The sequence below is a fragment of the Temnothorax longispinosus genome, chromosome 2, assembly GCF_030848805.1.
Source record: "Temnothorax longispinosus isolate EJ_2023e chromosome 2, Tlon_JGU_v1, whole genome shotgun sequence".
Taxonomy (NCBI): Eukaryota; Metazoa; Arthropoda; class Insecta; order Hymenoptera; family Formicidae; genus Temnothorax; species Temnothorax longispinosus.
The window spans coordinates 20,299,811-20,322,138 of record NC_092359.1 but is presented as its reverse complement, the minus strand read 5'-3'; the positions used below and the strand labels follow the sequence as shown (position 1 = coordinate 20,322,138).

The 22,328-nt window shown below is 40.7% G+C and overlaps 1 protein-coding gene across 6 annotated transcripts in view; it reads right to left on the bottom strand.

The window, feature by feature from the left end:
* Positions 1-22,328, bottom strand: part of LOC139808595 (uncharacterized) — a 128,336-nt gene that overhangs the window by 88,560 nt on the left and 17,448 nt on the right. For all 6 annotated transcript variants that reach the window (XM_071770741.1, XM_071770739.1, XM_071770740.1 and 3 more), the window contains exon 2: positions 13,536-13,787. In XM_071770741.1, the coding sequence (XP_071626842.1) occupies positions 13,536-13,631 (96 nt within the window). In that variant the 5' untranslated portion in view covers positions 13,632-13,787. The remainder of the gene's footprint in view (positions 1-13,535; positions 13,788-22,328) is intronic.

The window sequence follows — 22,328 nt, the reverse complement described above, 5'->3', positions numbered from 1 at the left end:
ACTTGGTTTGGTTAAATTAACGACATGTTGAGTAGGAGCAATGACGATTTATAGAAATGGTTAGAAATGACTCAAATTAAGTATAATTTGACATTACGAATTTAACAGTATTATATTGCAAACAATATTATTGCATAATTATTTTAATTTGTCATACTCGAAGATTTGAATAAAATCGAAAAGCGTTTCTTAAAACAATAATGATTTATCGTTTTTTATTGTATTTTACACTTTCGAAAAATATGTAGTCGTGCAACGTTAAATAATAATTTATCTCATCAACATATGTTAAATTACTTAAATTTTAACTCATAAATATTTATGAATATTTTCATCTTGAAAATACTCGCAAATGTACGATGTGAAGCATGCAGAAAAGCTTGCCATAATACTCCAATTCGTTGAATACCCGGCGTATATATGTACGTATATGTACATATATGTATATCGATCTCCCAGGTCGAAGGCGAAGAAAACAAGCGGTATAACCGAAGAATACTCTATTGAAAACTCGTCGGATGAGGGCTGGATCGCGGCTTAACTTCAAGAAGTGTAACAGAATATCAAATTTCTGAACCACAAATGCATGAAAGTTTCAAGTAATTGTGAAATAAATTGCGATAAAAAAAATTACAAAAAATTAAACATTATTTCCAGATTATATAAAGATATTTCATTATTTCTTTATTATTCATTCGTCCATTTCAACTTTCGGTATTTTACAAATTTATTTTTCATAATTGCAAATTCTCCACATTTTTGTTTTTTAGTGTAATATTCTCTCACATTTTTGTTTTTTTAATGTAATATATGTTCTCTACCGGCACAAGAGCTTTTATTATTATTAAAAAATGTTTGCCTCATTTTTATTATTACATGAATTATTATTAGTTTTGACATACATTACCTAGCGAGGTTTTTCATCTTTTTAAGAGATTAAAAGACAAATATCGCGTTTCGGGACGCTTGATAATTTACTATCGGCGTCCTCATGCGCGCATCATTAATGAGGGACGTGATTATTTCCCCACGTGTTAATCTTATTGTCAAGCTTTCCCTCCCCCCTCGCCTTATTCGTTAACAATCTATTTTGCTCTGCGCTGTGTGCAGCTTCCCCCGGAGCGTGAACTGGTTTCGAACGAGTGCCATGCCTTTTACGTTTTCTGGTTTTTGTGCTCCTCACAGAGGGAGACAAGGGCCGACGACTTTTAATGGACGACAGGGCAAGCCGCATAGGCGTAAACCGTGATTTTATCTTTACTTGTAGAATGACAGAGATATAAGACCTTTGTAGGTAGTCACAGCGTGTCTCGTATTGTTAACTGCGATATGGTAATAATGTCTATCTATTAAAATAGATTTAATGGAAAGAATTCTTTCTATTTTTTGTCCTGCAATTTATCTCAATTTTATTTACATGTTTATGATTATAAAATATTTATTTTATAAACGGCGTACGTTTCTATTTCGGATTTAGACATATATGTACGTCGACATTGAGTTTATCGTTCTGCTCAATGATAGGTTGTGCTAGAGAAATAAATGCAATCTTTCAATAAAGTAAAATTCAAAGGAAAGGATATAAAAGTTGTATATTGTATATATATACGCACACATACATATAGATATATAGATATATCACGAATGGAAAATTGAATGAGACTTTCTAGGGCGCAGCGATTCAGTCTCAACAACAAAACTGAAATGGAAATGTCTATATTCTTGAACAAATAAAAGTGCCATAGAAATAACGATTTTCGTGTTATTATAAATATAAATTTATAAAAGTTTCTTCTCTCTGATATAACTTGTATATGCTATTTTAAAAATTTTAATTAAAAATATTAAAATGGATATTAATAATATGTGTGCAACATATATTCGAGTATAATTTTAAATTTAATATATTTATCTTATTATGAAAACGTGTATTATAAAAATGTTAATGCATTTTGCTAAAGGTTATATATATTTATAGCAGATCTTTATTTCGAAACTGATGCTGCGCAAAAATCTCGATTTACGGAAAAACACATGTAATAAAATCGGCGCAGCAAAATCAATTACCGTTCAAAATTTTCATTGTTCTCTCTGTCCGTTAAATAATCGGTTTATATTTGTAATTTTTCGACGTTTGTTAACGTTTTTCACTAAAGATCGATATGAAATAAATGGACAGTAAGCTGATACGCAATAGAGCGTGTACGTGCTTTTCATTCGGTAGATGATTATCGAAAGCAAAGCTCGAAACACGTTTGCGTGTTCGAGCTCGTTCAAATGGTTCAATACGAAAATGAGGCCACACCCGGGCGGGACACTCTGCGATATAAAATAATACAGATCCAATTGCTCCATTTCGCCGGATAGTATCCGATGACTGAACATTCCATCATGCATACGCTTCAAACGCTAAAAGCAATGAGCTTAAAGAAAAAAAAACACCATTTATCGCGAGATTGCAATCAACTTCAGAGAAGGAAAAAAGTGACCGGATCCGCGCCAAGTACGCGTATAAAAATGAAATGTTTCGCGAAATGTGTATTCATAAGACGTCGAGAAACTGTAGCGATTTTAGCGCAACGGTTCTCTCAATCGATTAGACGTTATTTCGGAATAATAGGTGTAACGGCCTTTAGCGTTATACCTTTAAGGGAAAAAATAAAGACGGAAGAAAAAGTCGTTTCTTCGGCGAGCACAAGGTAACGATCCTCACAAACGAGTATTGTTGGTATACGTGTGCGTACGTGTGTGTATAGCCGTATATATACGTTAAAATGTACCGGTGAGCGTGTAACTCTCCGCGCCGATAATACGCAGAGTAAACTGGCGACACCGATGTTGGTATAGACTTTCGGAATTTGTTATCACTCCGCCCATACCGCCGCTACAAGTAATCATTTCGCCGTGAAGGAGAGAGCATCGGCTTTAAAAATACCGGGAGAACGAAAATAACCGGTACTCTTGCGACCCGGGGCTTTAAATAAAATCTCCGCGCGAGAAAAATTGCAACCACGAAAATGTTGCGGCCGGTCGATCCGCCAGTCGAGGATTACGAGAATCGGCGAATATATTTTGCGGCGCGGTTAAAAAAGCGCTATTTCGAGCATTTATATGCGTTTGTCACAATTAGAGTACGGATTGTATGTAATCGCTGCGCGAGCGATAAATAACGAAATTAATTTACCGCGTGTAAACGTACGCAAAAGGGTATACGATTACAATATTACATCATTTAATAATATTCTTCAAACGATTTGAGACGTAAAAGGTATAAAAAGTGCATTTTATTTTATACACGATATGTTTTATTTGATATATTGAATAATATTCCCCATAAAAAATACTCATCATATATTAGAGATTTAAAAATTGTTCGTATTTTAAATATTCATTTTAATTAACTTTATATTAAAAAAAAAATACAAAGTGTGCAACATAACGTTTCAAATGCTATTATATTAAAAATGTTTAAAAAATGTAACTGCACTCTCTTTGATGATGAAAACGTCATGAAATCTTTTCGATGGGCGGTAACTTTACCTTTATCCTGAACTCTCGTTAAAGTAAAGTCACGACTTTTATGAAACTTGAAGAGATTTAATTCGAGAATTTTCCATTCAATGAATTTCTATTATTCTTTGCAAATGTATGTATATATAAATGTATATATACAATATATCCCATATTTATATATAAAATATATAAAAGAAAACTGGAAAGTTTTTCTTTTAAATTTTTCAGTTTTTCTTTTAAATTTACTTAGGATAAATAGAAGAAGCTAAGAAAGATGAGAAAGTTGGTACAAAGAGCGCGCGCGCGGGAGAGAGAAAGAGAGAGAGAGAGAGAGAGAGAGAGAGAGAGAGAGAGAGAGAAAGAGAGGGAGAGAGAGAGAAGGGGGGATGATGGAGAGAGAAGTGCACGAGGAGGACAGCAAGGAGAAATCCCTACCACATTCCTGTAGGGAGAATCCGTACAGTTGTTGGAGTTGGTCAAAAGCATACTATACATATACAAGCAAGCGTGCGCGCGACTATGTATTAGAATTATCCAATCTCGTCAAAGGACTGCGCGAGCTGTACACGGAATGTACAGCAGCGTGTAAAATTACATTGCCTCTCTTTCGTGCTCTCCCCACGCCCGTATATCCTCCCCCGGTCCTAATATCGAATCATGCTTCGATTATGCTATGATCGATAAGCCATAAGGGTAGTCAACTCGATTTGGGTAACAGGCGTAACGGCGCGAAGAACGGGGGCGCGTTCTCTTCCGCGTTTGTCAAGTCCGACTTGATGCGAAATTACGAGAGAGAAAAGGCGAGGGCGCAACAATTTGGCCGAGCAACGGCGAGCTTAATGTTTTGTAACAACGCCGGACTTTATTACGGAGCCAAGCACTCCGCGCGAGACTCGTTCGGCGTGGAATTTTAGCCCCCGACTCCGGGGTAATTTAATGCTGCATCGATCGCCGGGGCCGCACGGGGAGCCGTAAATTCGAATTTTAAACAAGCACACCGCGCTAATGATATTAGTATAATAATTATTACCACGCCCGTGCGATACGCATTGAGCTGCGAGTGCTGCGTCTGCGAGAATGGCACACATTTCGTGGCACAAATATTATTTTCATTTATCAGATTCGATTCGCATCTTCACGCATCTTATCTCGCGACGTTAAACGTTATTTTTATGTCGGCGGTCATAAGCAAAATAATCAAAACAATAATAAATTTAAAAGTTAAAATGTAAAAAACAGTAAACTCGCTACATGCAAAATGTCAATAGATGTATAAATCAATTTATCGATAAATCTCATTTTTATTATAGTCGAGAAATGGCAAACGAAGAATTGCAATTTCCAATTCCTAATAGGTAAAAACGAGAAAACGCATAAAGCGGAACTGCGGATAATCTCCATTAAAAAAAAAAAATCGTAAACATAAAACTGATCATTATATAAATGCGATTTCTAATTGTTATAGCTGTGAATTTTAATGAGATGTCACAAACAGAGACAGCATTACGCAACGTACGAGTTCGCAAAATCCCCGCCGACCCTCGATCGAAGAATCATAATTGGCAATACAATATACCTAAACCATGCTTATGACATGAATATGCCGGCGTATCTCTCACGGTTATCGGGGCGTCTCGTTGGAATTAGCCGATCGGACAATCTTGAAAATGATGGAAACAGTTTGGGCGAGCAAGTCGCTCGCGGTGCGGCAACGTAATAAAGCTATTAGCGTAATGTTACGCGCAAACTTCGATGGAGTTACGTTACGTTTCGAGGAAACGCCACGTCCTTCGACCCTATCCGCCTCGGGAGAATGTACACGGCATAAACTTTAGTCCATCTTGCGAAAATTACTGATCGCTGGGCATCAAAATACATGTCTTCCTGCATTTAATCGTACCTATGAATCAAACTCGCATGTTGCTAATGATTAAGAACTATGTTTATCGACGAGAAACTTGAAAGCGCGTGGGATGGAGTCATCGTCATCATTATACAAAAAGGCAACGTAAAATTATGTAGATTATTTCTTAAATTAATCATTAGCATGTTGCTAATGATTAAGAACGATGTTTACCAACGAGTTGTGAGAAACTTGAAATCGCGTGGACGATTTATCATCGCTAATACAAAAAGACAACGCAAAATCGTGCTAATTAATTTCTAAATTAATCTGTCCTCCGATCCTTGTTTCTACGAATAGAAAAGAATAAAAAAAGTACAACGTCTAGTGTAAAATACGAAAACATTTACTATAGTAGCCAATGCTTTTTATTCCGTCCGCATTTCGGTGTTCGTGGGAAACATATTGTGTATTTAAACGCATGAGCGGATATACTATTAGTAGAGCAAGTTCCGACAATTCCACGAGGATCTCATCCCGTTGATCGTAAGCAAGCACAATGTGCTTGAGATGCTTGTGAATGCGCCTTAAAGAACCGCTGCAGGTATCACAAATGCACACCGTGAAAGTGGCTAAGACGCGTATACGTACACGCGTATACACCCACGGTGTAGACACTGGCTCGTGTACGCACGTACAGACACACATGTATGCGCATACACGCGCGTATCGTCAAGACGTTTCTCGTCTGGGTCGTTCGGATGCTACCTGCAGCAATTTAAAGGTTAACGTCGCTGGAAGGGCCGACGCTATCCTCCGTATCATCATCGTCATTGATATCGCCGCTGTATCTCGAGATGGTTCGGGTGAATCTTCAATATTGAAAGACTCCGAGATTTTTTTAAATTAAAATCTCATTTTATTGCTTCTTTCGCGTATTACCGTGTGTCTATTATAATAATTATTATTATTCCACAGTCGTCTCTCATAAATCTAATTACAGAAAATTACCGCATTCGAGATAAACTTTCGCGACTCTACATTATATAGCGCTCGTAATGATGTGTAAATTAAGCTTAGTGAGTTTACCGGGAATACTAATAAAACGTAAATAATTGTGGTGTTCAAAAATTAAATAAAATATATGTTATACATTATACATGCAGTATACACATTTTATGTTTTAATATTATATACACTGAGAAAAAAAAATCGTAGATTCAAAGAAATATTATTTGATTCAACTAAATGCAGCGGTCACGGGCTGTCAAACTAACATTTGTTAATTCAAAAAATATTATATTTAAATAGATTCAGAATTTCTTGATATTACTCACGTATATTTGATTTAAATATAATAATATTTGCATTAAACAAATCACTACAACTAAACGAGTTTAGTCAAATTTACAACATTTTTTTCCCAGTGTAGATATATATATTATAAAAGCAGTTACTTTTTATTTAAGTGTTTTATTAAAATGTTTTATTAAAAATTATTAATGTATCGTAAAGTTTGTGAAATTATTTCGAAATCTGTTAAGACTCTATAAAAGTTCCGCAACTTGTGCAGAGAGAGAGGAAATATCCCGGAAAGAGTGTGGAAGGACAAGTGGAATTTTCGCCCATTCCCCATCGCGCATCGGGAAACTTATCGAATGATTCTTTCCCGATTCCAGATTCGAGGTTTGCGCAGTGGGAGGGAGGTATTAAATTGCCAGCTCCTGTCATAATCTATCTCACCTCCGGCCGGTTAAACTTGGCTAATAATTCGCCAGATTGGCGCCGGCAGTAGGCATGCGCAACAAAAACCAATAACACTACCTCTCCTTCGTTCTCTCCCTTCGCTCCCGGTTACCCGGTACAGTGGCTCGGACTACCTCTCCTCCCCCGGTTCTATAGGTTCTCTTCGACACCCCCGTGGCCTATCCCCCTGTCCTCGTTTCCCTTCCCCCCAGTTTCCATGCCCACGGTCGCCCACTCTGCCAACCATGCCAACCACGTTGCAACGGCAACGCGCGCACCAATACCACCGCGCGCCCACTGTACTGTATCATAGCAAAGCGCACACGCCGAACTGCATTCGCATAAATCCACTCGAATGCCTAATACCCGCCAAATACCGGTATCGCCGGAGAAAAGCGGCAAAAGCTATGCTTTATTTTATTATCTTGAGGGATTTTATCCTCGTCATCGAGACGGACGATGATGGGACGAGAATCGTAAGAAGGTATCTCGAATCAAAATTAACATTTTGAATAACAATGAAAAAATTTCATTTTAAATCTTAAGAAAGCACGTACGAAAAATAATGTACTTCAAAATCGCGAAAATAGGTTTACGTAATAATCGAAACTATGTGGGTCGAGGGCCGTATACCGAGAGACACAAATGATTAGAATGGGAAGGATATTGCCGCCGTGCGATGCGGCCGAAAATCGATGACCGACATGTCCGGCGTGTCGTCCAAATCCGAAACTTCGCAACGATCGACCACTCGTTGCTTTGCTAATTCATCAAATCGACTCGATGAATATATTAATTGCCTTGTTGTAACACAACGGTGGCTGGCTGATGAAATTACACGTTCATTGACCTTCTATCGACGTGCGCTACTCTATTGTGCTTTCCCGATGCAAACACAACATGGTTCTTGAATTGATCGATTAATTAAATTTACTAGACACATCGTTCAATAGGATGCGTACGATTAAGAGCTCCGAATCAATTTTTGACATTATTTTCTAGTTATTCAACTGAAAAATCCAAATCAAAACGAATCGTTATGTCCTCTGACAAAAATTATCTCTGCACATACACATATATATATATATATTATTATTATATCTATCAAACTCTTTATTTCGCTTAATTCACCGATATCGATTCGCATCAAAGTGTCGATACTTGAAACAGTTAATTTTCCTTGCGTTAAGCTTTTTCTCTAAAAATGAGTAATCGTTCGTATTATTAAATCGTTCTTTGAGAGGTCCGTTTTTTTTTCTCTATAATATTACGTCGCTATACATAAGCGAAGTATTTCAATTTTCTCGTTAATGAGGAAAGTTGTGACAATAATAATGATAATACTGGTAACTACGTAGACATTGTTGTCGTTAATGAGAAGAGCTTGGCTAATGATAATGTCGCAAGGAGGAGCGTTATATAATGTTGACTTATTCCCGTATACCTATCGTATTTAATACCTCCGTATTCCGCGTTTTCCGCCTTGCATTCAGGAAACTAAATTATCTCAATGGAATATGAAATTAGATATCGGATTCTATTTCCATTGTTTATACCGCGAGAAACACGAGCGCAATACATATGAAAATATCTGATTTTTAATTGACAGATAATAGAGAAAAAAAATAATAATCACCGTAAGTATGTCCCTCGCAGTTTAATTTTAGGTTCAATTAACGTAGATTTTCAGACTGCCTTGTCCTTTTAATGTAATTACTTTTCTATTTGTAATGCGGGTAACGCAACATATATCTCGTGAAAACTTGTTTTTGCGCGCGTGAAATGAAATCTCTAAAAATAAAATTTTTACGAGATTGAAATCATAGGAGCGGGCAATGTGTATAAATGTAATGTAATTTCATGGATTGCAATTTAATGCATATAGCGTACATATATAAAGTACATTTTGCCATTTAATTGAATCGCCATTAAATATTCGATGATTCTATTAATTCTAGCTATTCCATTTGAGTGGATTTAATGCACGGGGGTGCATAGAATAATTATATTCCGATAAATATGTATTTTACGAAGAAATTTAATATACGTTTTTCGCGTGCAAAGCTCCAATTTGAGTAGCTTAAGCCGCGGAAATTCAATATCGCGGATTTTGCGAGTTGCAAAAGAGAAGGAAGAAAAAAACCGGCATAAAATTTTCGACATTCGTCAAAAGGCGGACCCGCCCGAGCGGCGAATCTTAATCGTGTGCGATCTCTCGTTGTGTGACGGGCTTAAGAGTACATTCACCCGTCGTGGATTCTCCTCCGTCCTCCAGCGGCCGAACAACAACCGCGTGCACGCGAATTCCACGAGTTTTATTTAGAACATCGAATTATTCTAACGTGACGAGTTCGCGCTCCCGTACTCCGTGCGGGCAAGAGGAAAAAAAAAAGAAGAACGGAGCGATGAACACACATACGTCGCTCGTAGCGCGACGTACTTATGTAGACAACACCGCATGGCAAACTCGCGTGTCGACGGTGAGGGGCAGGAAGAGGAAAACTCCGAAAACAAAATAAGCGCGTTTTGCTTCTTTCGCGTCGCGAACTCGAGATTCGGGACGCGAAGAATTATCTTATCTCCTCCGGATCTACTTCGGGGATTGAACTTACCTCGTCTGCGCGTGCCTATTATATGTACGGCGAAGATAATGACACGCGTAATTGCTTTATCGAACGAATCGGGCGGAGGAAAGAACGAGAATTTTAATTAAAATTTTGCACGCGCCGGATAAAAATGCATACTTTCGCCTGTGCTGCGAGCAGGCGAATTAAAATTACGAAAATTACTTACGGGGGGAGGAGCGGGCGCGCGGTGTTCTTTGAACTATTACAAAGTAACGAGGCGGGACGCGCGCGCGCGCGCGCTATCTTTTTTTCGTTGGTAGGAAAGTAAAATCGTTGCTGCATCTGATAAAGGCCAGGCGCGGGCGCGCGCACGCGCGCGCGGGGACGTATATATTGTATATATGCGCGAGCGTGTCGGTGTGTCTCGTACACACACGTAAACAAGTCCGTCGCATTCCACGCGGACCGGGTGTACCTGCTGCACGTAATCACGCTCGAATAATTAATTAGCTTATTCTGTATTACTTAGACAGAGTTAAAAACGTCTCGCCCGTCTCTAAACTGGCTAAACTGGTAGAGAAGAAATTTTTCATCGTATAACGAAATGTTTGTAAAAACAAACACAGCGGCAATTCGGCGAGATAATAAAGTTTTTATTTTCATTTCGAGCAATTTAATTAAATATTCTTTCACGTAGAATTTAATAAAATCGTCTTATCGCGCAGTATTCTAGATTCTTTAAAGTCGATTAACTGTACTTCCGACAGCTACGTAATGGGAACAATTTAGAGATGTAATTTGTTATAATATCCCAAGATAGCTCGATAATACGATATAATAAAATAATTAACGTGAAGTCACTTTTCATCAAATTTATTGTTAAAAGATTGGATTAACGAGAAAAATACTTCCATTATATTGTATGGAAGAGAATTGATTTAATCTTTTCAATATTCTCAGATTTATATATATATATATATATACATATATATTCGCGAATTAGTAGTAATAATGTTATAAAATAAATGTTAACCGTAGTTGGAATTTCTCATGACTTCACGCAAACTAGTAGTGGTTACTCGAATAGCAAGTTTCGCGAAACGGATTCTCGTTGAGTTTGCGCCAACTTTCGATTGGCAGCATCGTGGAGTAAAAATAGAGAATTCAATGTAATCAACTTTGAATTGCGGAGTAAACAATCTCGATAAAATTTTAATTAGAACCGAACCGATGGAATAATATAAAAGTATTATAGCAACGTGAATGTCGATTGCGATAATACGTACGTATAATTATTGGCTAATGCAACCGCATAGGTTCCGTTCCAATAATCAACTGTATCGTGCGAATATTGCACCTGCACTAACATTCCTCTCCGTTCGAGATTAGTATATAAATTTATTAGTTACAAAACTTATTCGAGCCATCTCGGCATTACGAACTAAATAATAAAGGAAATATTATTGCGAAATCGTTAAATGAAATCATTAAAATATTTCTCAGAAATTATTAGAATACTTTTTGTTTTTATAACGTTTGTATAACGCGGCAATGGAAATAAAAGCTTTCGGAAAATTTTAGTTCTGAAAATGTACATTAAAATGTGTTGCAAGAGAAGGAAATGATATATTATAATATTTAAAACAGCATATTAATATATAAATTATTATTACACATGCACACAGAATATTCAATTAGCACAATTGATTTATCTCGTTTAAAATATAATAATTCATATTACTGTATATATTCCAATTTTGAATATCTCATTACAGTTTGACAATTTTGTGAAAACAGTCCTCAATTGTTCCGTTCTAAATTCATGAAAATTTGTTTCTCGTTATGAAGTAACCGAAAACCGAGCCAGCAACTGTTGGACCAATATTTTGCCTCGATAGTCAAGATGAAGCAAAGTTCCCATCCCAGTCGTGCTCATCAATCACGTCAATTACATACGACATGGTCGATTCGCGATAACACGCGCGCGCGCGCGCGCTCGCACGAGAGAGAATGAAAGGGCAAGATAGACAGACAATGCATATCTCTTTATACAGATATAAAGCGCGTACTAGAATTTAAAAAAAGTAAAATAATTAGCGATATCACTTTGGGGATAAGACTATAGGGAAGCGCCACAATGGCGCCGACTTGAGATAATGCTTTCTATCGCGTTGTTCGACATAATTATCGGCGAGAAAATGTTCAGTTCCTTTCTGGAGCAATTACGAGGAACAAAGGGGTCAAAAGTAGCAGCCACAATTACAGGTTTCTATCTCTAGTCGCCTCTCCCACTCTCTTCCTCTCTCTCTCTTTCTACTCTAATTGTGGATTATATTCTACCCTGTTGTTTTTTAAGAAAGTGGCCATTACGAACAATTTCCGAACTCGCACGCGAACTCGAAGCGAACGACGACGCGACGAAGGGAGATACTATAACGCTACCGGCGGCGTCCATAATATTATTCCCTGCATCAAAGAACCGTCCGCGCGCACCCTCCCGTCAGCATTTTTTCCTCCCATACGCTACAAATGAGAGAAACAACATTTCTCTTCGTTGTAAATCGACCTATCCCCTCGTCGCACGCTAAACGCGATATCGATCATCTCGAGGGAGCGGCAAAAGACTTCGATTCGCGGTTTCAAGGAGGAAAATACGAAAATGTTAAATTCGATAAACACAGCGCGTCGGCGGAGACATTATGTGTATCCCGCGCGTTTATAGTTAATATACAAAAGTAGAAAAGGATCAAAGACAGCATTTCCGAGGGGCGGATACTGATTACAGTCGGAGTTGTCCCTTCCGAAATAATCGGCCCTGCAAACAGTGAAAATGACGAGCGAAGGGGTGCGCTTAATTGACGATGTCTCAATGGAACAACAGGGCGTAGAGCGTGACGACCCCAAAAGCCACCCTAACGTCAGGCGAGGGGTCGGCCGAAACGGCTCGTATCCTTTCAAGCCTTCGGAGTGGCTTTAAGACCATGCCAATATTTCACAAGTTTCGTTTGCCTGGCCTTTCCGCTCGCTTATTCGCCCCGAGGGCGCTCAACGTGTTTCCGCATATTTGAATAATGCCTCTTTCGTGATTCGCGTAATCGTGCGCGATTTGATCTCGCGCGCACGGAAATAGTTACATTGATGCGCGATGTCCGCGATTACGTGATTATTTTCGACCGCATATTATGACGCAGCCGGCTGAACTAATGATACGTGTAGCGATATAACGACAATGTATATATACATATTATACGGGCGAATATACAGGAACATTTGAATTTATATTAGAGCAAAATAAATAATTTGGGTGTACGCGTGCGTGTATTCTCAACGGGAAAGAAGTCGATATATTCGTCTATATACCAAAATAGTGAGCGGCGTTCTATGATTTCCATAGAGTCATATGCATCGAAATGGCACTGACGAAATAATACGAGACGTGAAAAAATGATAAGGCCGAAGCAACACGCGCCAGGTCCGTTATCGACGATGGCCGGTAAAGCAGAAATTATTGCTCACACGCATGTTAGCGGTAAAGTGCTGACGAAGCGATGTTGAACGAGCTCCATTCAAACGAGGAACTTGTTTCTCAACGTTCAAACCGTTTCAAAACGTATTTTTCAGAAAACGAAAATGATTATACATGACAGAGCTATAGAAAGCTTAAGAAAGCAGCTTGTGACATTTGTTAAAGGGATGAGACACACATTTCCGAGGAAAGCTCTTCAAATGAGAATTAAGGGATTAAGAAACGTCTGGTTAAAACGAGCTTTACGTGCGTCCGCATTTCATTTGGTCGAAAGTATTTGTCACGAAATTCGTCACAAATCTAATCCTCGGTCGTTATAGATATCTTTTAGGGAACATACCTCGCCGTGCGTGTCCCTCCTTCCGTCCGGCGTGTTTTCAGGTAAGAAGTAGAGCCGCAAGGACGCCAGAGGCTGATTCGGTCCACGACTGTCCATCCACAGTAGCTGAAGCTCGCCGATGCTAACGAGATCGGCATCGCTCCACAATTTCGTCAGGAAGAAACTGCCGAGACGTAGGACACGACCGCTACTTATCCTTACCGCCTTATAAAATGTGTAAGGGCCGTGGCTGAAGCAAGCACCGCCCAGTAACTGAAAAAGAATAAAGAGAAATTCGTCAATATTCATGTTTAAGTCATTATCCTCCCGCTGCGAGCGTTATGATGTCCGGCGAAAAAAAAAATGAAAATTTTCGTACACAAAGAAAATACATTCTCTCTCATATAGTTTTCCGCAACGTCGCTTCTAATAGCACGCTCGCGGTACACATGCCATTTAATAATTATTCCCGTACCGTTATTAATATTATAATTAACATATATTAATATTTAATGAGAAATGCGTTTGAATATTAGAATGTATTATGATGCAATATTAATCGGATGATAAACAGGCAGGATATATATATATTATATATATATCCATTAAAACGCGACGAATCAGCGCGACAAAGAGCATCGAAAATTTCAGTTGCGGATCAATTTCGAGGAATATTCGATTAAAAGACATTCTCTTTCATTCTTTTCTTTCCCCCTCCCTCTTCCAAGCCGGTGAGAGCACGTCGGCTTTTAAAATGCCATCCCCCCGAATACGCGCGACCGTCGCGAGAGAGATTCGCGGCGGGGCGGGGGTTGAGACCGCGGAAAGGCGAGGGTACGGCTCCCCGGAGGGTATTTGCAGCGTACCGCGGAGCACGAGACACGTGCACACTCGCGCGACATTCGCACGCACACGCGCACGCACGTATACACGCACGTGCACGTACGCACGTACGTGACGTGAGATAAACTCGGACGCGTTCGTCGAACGGGAGGAAATCTTCGCGCTAAAAGTGACACAGGTTTCTACGATTCTGTTGGGATTCGCGTGATTAGAATCGATAGAGAGCGGAACCGATGGGCGATAAATAATAAATGGCGAACGCGCGCGCGTGTGAAAAATTAATTAACCGCCCGTTCGGAGTCGTCCGACAAGAACGACGCGCGACGACGTCTCACTCGGCGGAGGAACACGGCGATTAATTCGCATTTCGCAGGATGGGAGGGAGAGGGAGGAGGGGAGCAAGAAAGAAGCGTATAAATGATAAAAGCATGAACGAAGATTCGAACGGGGTACGTTGATTTCACGTCGCTGTTTTCTCTCCCCGTTACCCTAGAAAAACTATTTATTATTCAATGAGAAAAATGTTTATTATCCGGCTGCTGAAAAAAATTCCGCAAACGAAAGAGCAAACGAACCGTGCACGCGGCGCGTACAGTCCGTCGCATAATTCCTGATGGAAAGACCTCCTTCGCGAGAGTCCTTCGCGTTGCGCGCCTTTTCTTTTCGTTAAGGATTCAACCGTCGACGCGATACATATATCAATCACTCCGGAAATCACTCCGCGATTGTCGACGCGAGCCAACTCGTCCCGATGCCCGAAAGTCGCGGAAGTATGCCGTTCTAATAGCGGAATCGATCGGTCTCTCATCGTCGATCGCGCGTCGAGGCGTCGAGCGAAATGACGAACGACGTTTGTCCCATTTCTTTTTTTTATTTCCTTCGCGTCCGGTACGACGGTTACAGATGTCGGATGTCGCGGCGTATCGACGTAACGGTGTCGGCGCGAGTTTTCGCGGCTGCGAGAATTGCAAGAGAATCGGCCCGTAATTGCGAATATAACACTCGATACGATACTCGAACGAGGGATCGAAGGGAGGGAAAAACACGAGACGAGAGAGATCCACTCGCGCTTGCAGCGCGGACTGTACGGGCGTCTGCCGCTTTGCAGCGGAGACTTGTCCATTACTCCCTTTGCTTTATTTATCCGGGCGAAATTTCAAATGGATCGGATTTGGACGTAAAAGAGACGCGCGCGCAAAGATCGATGCAATATTCACGCAAAAATGCCCAATTTTTTGGCCGGAGTCGATAGGAATCCCCCTGCCCCCCCCCCCTCAACCCTGCTTTCGGCGATTTGTCGCTTTATATTGTGACGTAACGCGAGAGCGGCGGTTCCGGCGATGTATCGATTTCGCTTATAGAAAGATGATTCCGAAAGGCACGTCTCGAATAACAAAGTCCTTTAATTGCCGACTAAGTGAATCCGATATTGGGTCACGTTAGTCGCGCACCGGCTAATCGAGACTCTTGAAAACGAGCGAATCCCGGTATATATACGCGCCTCGATATGCAAAACCGTAGCTAAGTCGCTTCATTACTGCGCAAATCGACGAGCGTGTCGTGCTCGCGCTATCAATCGCGCTCGCGTTACATAATTGAATCAATAAATGGCACTTAGACGATCACCATCGAACGGAGTGTGAGCACCACTGCCATAACTATTTCCAATGTTTTAAGAGTACAGTCGCGGCCAAGAGTTTCCGGCCGGTGGGCGGACGACGAATGGTATTTATAGCAGTTAATCTCGTTTCTCTCCGCGCGCGCTGCACCGCGCGCGAAACTTACCGCCATTGATATCGCGATTGCATCTACGACGCTCTTTTATCTGACACGGACAAGTGCACCGGCGGCGGGCGCGAGACCCGCGCACCTACACAAACAGAGCGTACGCGCTCATAAACGACGCACACGCGCGCGCGCGTGCGCACGCGACGCCCACGTGGGCGCCGAAATTTTTCAATCTCGCCGTTACCGTTATTATTTATCGGAATGCGCCAATTACATGCCCCATCGAGAGTCGTCAAATATTTTTCTCCGCGCACGGATGCACAATGGCGCGCCGCATGCATTATTCATCGGGCGACGTACGTTGCGCTCTTTCCTTCCATAAAAACACGCTCCATAGTAAATAAATATCTGTCGCGACGGTCGCGGCGTCGTGACGCTCCGCCAATTCACTCATTAATTTTATTTCTCGATGCTTGAGGAGCGGAGCGCGCCGTTGTCGTCGTGCGTGCGGGCGATATGTGAAATGCCGCCACACGTCGACGCGAATTGTTTAAAAATAAGAGAAACGGCATACCCCGGCGAACACCGGACGTTTACATCGCGCCGCGTTAACAACGAATGGAACACCCTCTCTCGTTTCTGTGATTGCCGTTCGAGGTGCTTGCCCTTGGGAGCGGGGACGACGCTAATCGCGCGAGTAAAACAAAGCGAGCGGAGAATATACATTCGCGAATCCTTTCCTTCTTCGTGTAAAATCCAAAAGTGTTTCGAGAAATTCTTTCCCGCCGCTACGTACATGACGCGAAGAGAGATAATTGTTATCTTTCTTAATGCATTATCCGTTTCCCCGTCGGGGATACTATAACATTACGCTTGAAACTTCTGCAGCTTTATATAATGATCGTTGTCTGTTTTCCTTTTGCAATAGAAACGCTCAGAACCAAGAACGACTGGGGGGGAGAGAGAGAGAGAGAGAGAGAGAGAGAGAGAAAAGAAAGAGAGAAAAGGAGGCGACGAGAATCTCAAGGAGAGAGAAGGAGAGAACGAAAACGAGGAGAACACGTCACGTAATATTTTAAGTCCATTGAGTATAAAGGGGCATATGGAATGAGAATAAAAATGATACTAATGGAATATGAATAAATATGGAATAAAAATAAAAATAATATTGACGATATTGATCGAATCCGAATGGACTGAATTCAAGGAAAGTAAAAAAATGCCACGTAATATTTTAAAATCGTTCAGTAAAATATAACGTGTACAATTCATGATTATTCTGTTTTTTTTCTCGTCAAGAAAAAATCTTGTATACCTATATCTTTGTTTGCGTTTGCCCGAACTGAGTAAATAAATATAAATGTGTGCGAAGAAGAATCAAAAGCAACACGACGCTAATCAAATCCGGTTAATCGGACGTATACGATTGAGAACAACACGAATACTATAAATATTCAACAGATCCGTTCATTGCTATGCCTACGCGCTCGCCGACCAAAAGATACGAAAACGCGCTGAGCATTCTCGCTGTATCACAAGAACTCGCGACACATATTGCATTCGTTTATAACGTGCAAGAAAACGGAGGGAACGGAGCGCGGAGAATGAAAAGGTGATGAGTGAGATCGCGCGGCGCGAAATTAATAAGTGCGCACGATCAGAATAATGTGAATAAATCACACCGGGATCGTTAATGGCTCTTATGTAACGCGTACTGTCGGCAACGTAACGTACGATGGATGCCATGCATATCGCAATCGTCACGTTACGCACGGATGTAAACGTCGTCCGTCAAAATATTTTCATCGGCGGAAAAACGATTGGTGGAAAAACGATCGGCGCGGCAGACGCGATCGAACGAGGAGCGTGCAGGAAAAAAAAGAAAAAAAATAAAGAAAAAGAACAATAGAATCGCACGACAAGCAGCTGTAAATTGCAATCGGAGCAATTCGTATACGAGACTCCCCCTACTATCTCGAGAAGCTTCGTTTACCGTCACGATGGAAAAAAAAAATTTGCTGAACGTAAAATATTTAATATCCCACGTCGACTGACATTTGAGACGGTTTCGCGATTGCGCGAAGCGGCGCTCGTATTATGTAATTAACCTTTCTCATCGCGCGACGCGCGCGAATCAAATAATGTACTCTCATCCCGAGAGTACCGGAAAGAGATACTCGCACGCGCGCGTACGGTCAGCGCGCGGAAAAACGTGGCCGAGGGATCAAAAAAAAAAAAAAGGACGGGATATAGGGCAATGCTCCCCATCCCCCGCTCGCCCCCCGTCATTGTATACCCTCGCCGCGTGTAATCGCATATATACGAAGCTATCCCGTAAGCCCTCCGCGCCGCGTTGTCCCTCTCTTTCGCCCTCTTTCTCTCTTTCCCCCGTTACCCCTCCTTGTTACCGTGTCTATATTTCTGCCCATCTGTCTCGCTTTCCGATGATATTCCTCCAGAACCCGTTGGGCCGTCTCTTTTGCTCTCGCGCGACGCTCCTTCGCCTCGTCCTCCTCTCCATCTCTTTCATTCGCGGCGAATGAGTTTTACTAACCGCTCTAAAGCGTTCATCACATCGCATGAATCACCGCGCGGTCAGGAGATTAAGAAACGCAGGATGACGTCGTCCGATAATACCGAGATTCAAGAATCCAGCGGACGGAAAGTAACCCGGACTAACGTTACGACGACAATGCGTTATTTCGTTTATCCCCTATGCGATAACGCTGGGAGGATAAACCGAATAACGCGCGCAAGAGCGAGTTAATTTTTATTTTTCTTTAAAGCTATTCCATTTTATTATCTTTACGTTCCGCTAAAGATAAATAGTCGCGGAGAACGAAATAGGAATATACATCGCGGTGAAATAAAAATGAAAAATAAAACAGTCATCTCTTTTGATTATACAGCGATTAGATATGTGACTAATTTTTGTGATATCGAGGCTATAAGTACTAATACGAGCAGTATTTCTCTCGTCGGGGGGATATAATATTTCACTTGCGTTTACGTTCCTTCGGATTAAATTAGCGTCCCATAAATTAGCGTAACGAGCCGAAAGATAAGACCTTAGAGACTGAAACGCGCGCGCGCGCGCGAGATGTATCCCGCTTTCATTACATTTTTCAAAATGAAGAAAGCGGATATCTGCGGCTATCTCGCCGCCAGCTTTTAATTAAAAACTTTCAACTGCGCCGGAGCGGTGCATCGTGTGAGCGAACCTTTAACCCGACGCGCTGCACGTGCACACACGTCGACGCGGAGGGTCCCGTGTGTGTTCCCCTTCGCGCGTGCGTGTCGGTGGCTGTCGTTGACACACGCGTGCGTGTGTGTATACGCATGTACACATGCAGCCCGGCCACGCACAATATACGTGGAATTTGACTCAGGTACGTCACACATACAGGGACGCGAGTGAATCAACGGATAGGCACACTTGACTCGTCAACGCACATCGTCACACAAAGCGCTCGTAGGCATTTAAAGATTTCATTTGGGCGAGTGAGTATTCGTTTGCCCGGGGGCATCGCGTCGCATCGCGACGGCGAAGAAGCTCCCCATCGGGTGTTTTTATTTTTTTATTTGTTTCGCGAAAAACAAATCGCCGGATTTTTGCTTATCTGTATTCGTTACCGATCCATATCTCATCCCTTGTGCGTGCTACGAATCAATTACGCGCCGCCGAACGATATTCCGCAAAGAAAACGCGCCGCATTAGATATTCCGAGCGAGCGGAGGCACAGAGAGGCGGGGAGAGAGGATAGGGGGAACGAATGCAATGTAATACGATATTAATAACAAATGTAACGTGCGCTTATGCGAGAGAGTGCGTATACGCGAGTGTACGCGCGTCGCGGAAATTTAAATGATGTACTTACGTTGTATTCAAGTTCGACACACACCGCGGTTAGATTGAATTTCGTGAGTTTGCAAACTGCGTATTATTATGCGAAAGCATATAATACACTTTGAGATGCTTTGATAAAAATTTTATAATAGAAAAGCGAGCGTGATGGTTATATTCGCAATATATATATGTATATGTATTATATATATGTATATACTTCAACTGATGTAGGAAACTAGTATATCCAGAAATCGATTGAACCCGGCAAATATATCCCGTCAATGCATATGTTATCTGAACCCGTCTGATTCTTGTATCAATCGATAAGCCGAATTATTCACCAAACGCTGCATGATAAATAAGTCATTTAACGATAACGAGATTGACTCTTGCATTTCCGATTCTTTAATAATAATAAAAAAAAAGGAAGAAAAAACATCAAAAGAGACGTCGAGAGTTTAGAAGTAAGCGAAATAAAGCTATCAGACGCATATCTCTTAATACCAAGACTGTTATAATGAGCGCGGCTAAAAGCTGATTCGCTGAAAGTTACCCAGGGACGGTCGGATATACAACGCTCGTATGCGTCAAAACGAGTATACAGGATGTCTCAAGCTTCCCTATGCTTCCTTTCGGAATCTACAGATTCTTTCATTTGAAATCGACAGTACAATTTCATCGTATGCTGTATCTTTCTACAATTTTTATATTTAAACAACTGTACAAATTTCTACGTTATCCTTGTCTGCTGTTTCAATTAAACATTTTTAATGAAATCTGTTTGCTTAAATATTTACTAAAACTTTACTTAAAATTATAGAATGTTACAAATGTTACAAATAATAAATTAAAATTTTTCTTAATTCCGTTCTCTCTCTCAGAGAGTTGAAGGAAAATTTATTGAATACTTCAAGGATTTGTAGGTACGCGAAAAATAAGAACGCGCAAGAGCATGTATACCGTGCCCTTCAAAAGCACGCGTCGCGCTCGCACTGTTCGTTTTCTTGCCGCGACCGTATCGTCGTCCCTCTTCCTGCCTCCTTTCCTTCCGTTCCTTCTCGTTTCCCCGCTAAAGCCCCTTGGCATCGTTCTCATCGAGTTATTATTACACGGCATAGGGTCACTATCGTCGTTATTCCCGCGGAAGGTTCTCATTCGCGAAAGGCGAGTCGCGTCGATCAGCAATAAAAGATATCCGGACTCCGACGAATAAAATCGAAAGAGTGGGAAGAGAGAAAGAGAGAGAGAGAGAGAGAGAGAGAGAGAGAGAGATTCCCATCTTGCAGATCAGAAGTCACCTTGACGATGGCAACCAAAATGAAACCGGTTCTCGAGATATACGAAATTAGGTCCCTATTTTGGTCGGGGCCTCTTAATCAATGTTTATTTCCACATTTATCAGACGCGGGAAAAAATGCAATGTCATTACCTAGTATTATCAGCGCATTTAGATTAAGGCCCGCTGATTATCTACAATACATACTTAGGCACGGCGATAAGTGATATGATAAACGAGCTTAATGTGATCTCAACGAACTAGCTTATAATATAATTGTACAAGCAGGAAAATATTACCTCTTATATAAATATAATACAATTCTTCAAAAACATTTGACTTTTCAACTCGTTGGTTGTTAAATTATTTTTACATTTAATACGATGCTTCCCTTCTCAAATTTGCGACTCGAAAATGAAATTTTTAACGTAAAATTGTTGTTACGTTTCCAATTTACATGTTCTTTATGTTGTCAACGCTTGTAAAACAGTTATAAAAGCGGACGAACAGTTTCTCTCTCATTTACGTAATATTCGTTTTAACGATGTTGCACGTGATAACGTTTACAGCGAGTTTGAATAAACTGAACAACGCAAATCGAGAAAAAAATTGCATTTTTTTTACAAAGAGAATGAATTATAAAGCCGACATTTGTATTAAAAATAAATACAATAAAATTTAAAATATTACGGAAAATTTACAATAAATTATTAAATAAAGAAAAACACCGATGTGTTATCTTGTAAAAAATAACTCGGGTCACCTCTGTATATTAAGGGAAAATAATCATAGAGAGACGTATAAACACAAATATTGTTCATGTTGACGGAATTCCTTTGATATATCGCCCGATTTTTAGAATTTTCAAACGATATGATTCCTGGCGTGGACTAGGTTTCATATTTCCCGGACGAAGGATTTTTCAAGTAGGTACATCTGATAATCGTCAACATTACAGAATTTCATCGATATCCGGTGTAATAATCCGCGAATCGTTTCTCTATTAGAATTTACGACGATCTTTCGGCGGCCTAAGTCTGGGAAACTAATTACGAGGCGAGTGCGGAATGTCAAAAATTACGTGACCTCCCTCGTACATCGTAACGTGCAACGTCAACAG